Here is a 3215-nt window from a genome sequence, read left to right as displayed (position 1 = left end):
GGCTAAAGAGGAGGCCACTCGCTGACAAAGCCTTTCCCCTCTATCCCACCCGCTGTTTTTGAGCCCTAGCCCAAGCTGCAACTTCAAAGCACTGTGTATACAACTGGTTTTAAAGCATTAGCTTGAGTTCCATTCGCCCGAGTCTGTCCAAATGCTGTGTGGACATACTGAATAAGACTCTGTTTTGCTCAGGAGGGAAGTTTCTTCATGGCCTGGAATGCCTCCATAATTCGGAGCTGTCTGTCTGGCCACAAGGAACTTTATGTGGGTTGTAATCCTGGCACAACCCCGTTACCCCAAACATCCACAGGAGGGAGGAGTGCCTTGCTTAAGGGGCTGCGAGCTCAGTAGGTGTTGGGAGAATAGTGGGAAGAAGTGTGCCTTGGAATAAGAAATCAGGAATAATGAGCCAACTTCAGCCTCGTTGCGTATCTGTGGCGACACCTTCTGATTTTGTCCTTTGCTCCCTTTAGAAGAGCTCTGACTGCCCCTCAGCCCCTGACTCCCAGAACAACCTGCCCCACTGCTCCACTTCTGTGCTTCCAGCTGCCCTGCCGCTGGCACAGAGACCATTCAGTGTTCCCTGCTCCTCACCACAACCCCCATTCCCTGCCTCACTGCAGCGCCTGAGAGAAGGGTGGAGGTTCTCACCAGGCAGCTCACAGGGGGAGAGACAGGCTGGAGCCAGGGAGCTTGGAACTGGAATCACAGCCACACCCAAACTCTGCTAGCATGCTCTGTGGATTTGAGCAGTGCTTAATTTGTGCCAGGACTTGCCAGGGCTGAGCCCCAGCACCTCTGAGCTTGGCAGTTCAGAGCCCCAGCACCTCTGGGCTCAGCAGTTCATAGCCCCGGTGCCTTTGGGCTCAGCAGTTCATAGCCTCAGCACCTCTGGTCCTGGCAGTTCATAACCCCGGCACCTCTGGGCTCAGCAGTTCATAACCCTGGAACCTCTGGGCTCAGCAGTTCATCGCTCCGGCACCACTGGCCTTGCCACGTCAGTTATGAAAGTAAAAAAATTGCATGAGCCCCAGCTCATCTCATTAGAAATGAAGTCCTGGCTCCGATATTCTGGTTCAGACTCAGGCCCATCTGCACATGCAGCCTCACTATGGCAGAGAACCAGTTGTGCCAGGGCTTTGCACAGGGGCTCTAATAGTGCACAGATGGGCCACACACCACGCTCAGCTTCTGGCCCAGTGGGCTACTGATAAATGTCCGAGTGCTCTTAGGGACGCCAGTAAACGAAACCTGTCCACGGACATGTGGCCTGAACCTGTGCAATGCTTAGGGCCTCCTGGAGGGGCTGTGCACTTTGTCTCCCACCTGAAGCCAGTGAGAACTGGGGATGTTCCACACATCACCGGATCAGGACCACACGCCTTGCTGGTCCGAGCTGAGGGCTATGGGGAGGGAGACGCAGCCCATACTGGGGCAGAAGGACACAAACTACAGCAGAGCAAGGCACAGGAGACAGATGCAACGCATGTGGCCTTGTAACTGAACGCAGACATCATCAGTCTGTTCTCTGGGCTTTGCACCATTAAATATGGACTCCCTGCTGTTGCCATGGCAGCGGTGCATCAGCGGCCTTTTGTGTTCCAGTTGTAGAGGGTAGCGCTGTGCACGCTCACTCGCTCTCGAGTGCATGCGCTCTCTCCTGGAGACTTGGCATTTGTTCTTTCTTTGCTGTTTTCCTTCAAATAAGTCATCTAGACGGCCAAATACGTGTTTGGCTTTGTGTGTGTGTGGAAACGTCAAAGCAGCCAGCGCGAGAGCCCCAGAATTATCCAAACTGGCTCCCGGGTGAGAAAAGAACAGGATCATCCCAGTGAGACTGGCCAACTGCAGCTGAGAATGGAGGAATCAGATCATTACAGCTCTGCTTCCCGTCCTTGGACACGGGCCACCCTCAGCAGAGCTGAACATGGCACTGGGCTCAGGGAGGTACTGCTCAGGGGAAGGCAGTGTGAGGATCATCCCTTCTGTATTGCATCACAAACAAACTCATCAGCAAACCTGCGGTACCAACATGGGACTGGGAATAGCCCTGAAGCTGGGGGGAGAGGGGACTAGGCAGGGCTCCGCCTAATCCAGCAGATTCCTGGAGTTTCTTAATTCCTCCCCCCCACCCCCACCCCGCATATAGCTCAGTACTTTACAGTCAAAGCAAATGTAAGAAAGATCCCCTGTAAGTCTCTGCCCTGTCCTGGGGTGACGCAGGTGCCCAGAGCAGCAGCCAGTGAGCAAGGGGCAAATTTGCATGAAGGGGCCGTTCTCCAGCACTGGGGGTTTAAGAGAGAATTGGAGGGTCCCAGCCACAGACCCATTTACCTCAGGAAGCCGAGCTCGTCTGGATTCCCACCATGGCCTGGGCCCCTGTGCTCCTCACGCTGCTCACTTACTGCTCAGGTGAGAGAGGGGCCCAGGGCAGCCCTTGACTGGGTTTCACCTTCCCCCTCTCTCGGGAATTTCACACAAACGCTTCATGCCACAGGGCGGGTCTCATGGCTTTGTTTGTACTGTGTTTTCCAGGTACCCGCTCCCAGTACGTGGTGACTCAGGAGCCCTCCTTGCTGGTGTCTCCTGGAGGGACTGTCAAACTCTCCTGTCGCGTGAGCATCGTATCTGACATCAGCAGCATCTACCCGTACTGGATCCAGCAGCGGGGGGGCGGGGTGCCTCGCCTCCTCATCTACGACGCTAACGTGAAAGTGTCAGGGACCCCCGAGCGGTTCTCTGGGTCCAGCTCTGGTAGCACGGCCTATTTAACCATCAGCGGGGCCCTGGCGGAGGACAACGCTGATTATTACTGCCTCACTCACTACCATCAAGGAGGGGTTTTTAAGGCTACACAGTGAGACACTCAGATGGGGAACTGACACCCAAACCTGCCTCTTTTCTGCTTTGCTTTGCAGTCTGTGCCCTGCTGGGACCTGCCTAGGCTGCAGTTTGGCCTCAGGCTTCCCCCTGCAGCCTGACTAATCCTCAGTGGGTTTGTGTCTCTCAGTCCCAGCAAGGGGACATGTTGGGGGTGTGTGTGTAGGGGAAAGACCTCCTCCCATCAGCCTGCCCCATGGAGAGAGGGGTGGGATGGCAGGGGATTAGGAGAGGAGTCTGTCCCCATCTCATTAGGTAAAAAGTGCATCTAGGGGCAGGATCGCCTGGTCAGACATGTGGCTTTCAGTGGTTTGATTTGGCCAAGTTACGATTTA

At 55.2% G+C, this 3215-nt stretch overlaps 1 gene segment (V, D, J or C); it reads left to right on the top strand.

Moving 5' to 3' along the window:
- Nucleotides 1-2339: 2339 nt before the first annotated feature.
- On the top strand, nucleotides 2340-2861 carry LOC115661074. The segment is given in 2 exon segments: nucleotides 2340-2412; nucleotides 2536-2861. Coding segments are annotated over 2 exon segments (372 nt in total).
- Nucleotides 2862-3215: the final 354 nt, after the last annotated feature.

The sequence above is a fragment of the Gopherus evgoodei genome, chromosome 13, assembly GCF_007399415.2.
Source record: "Gopherus evgoodei ecotype Sinaloan lineage chromosome 13, rGopEvg1_v1.p, whole genome shotgun sequence".
NCBI classification, from domain to species: Eukaryota; Metazoa; Chordata; order Testudines; family Testudinidae; genus Gopherus; species Gopherus evgoodei.
The sequence above is the reverse complement of the archived record's forward strand: the minus strand, read 5'-3'. Positions and strand labels throughout refer to the sequence as shown.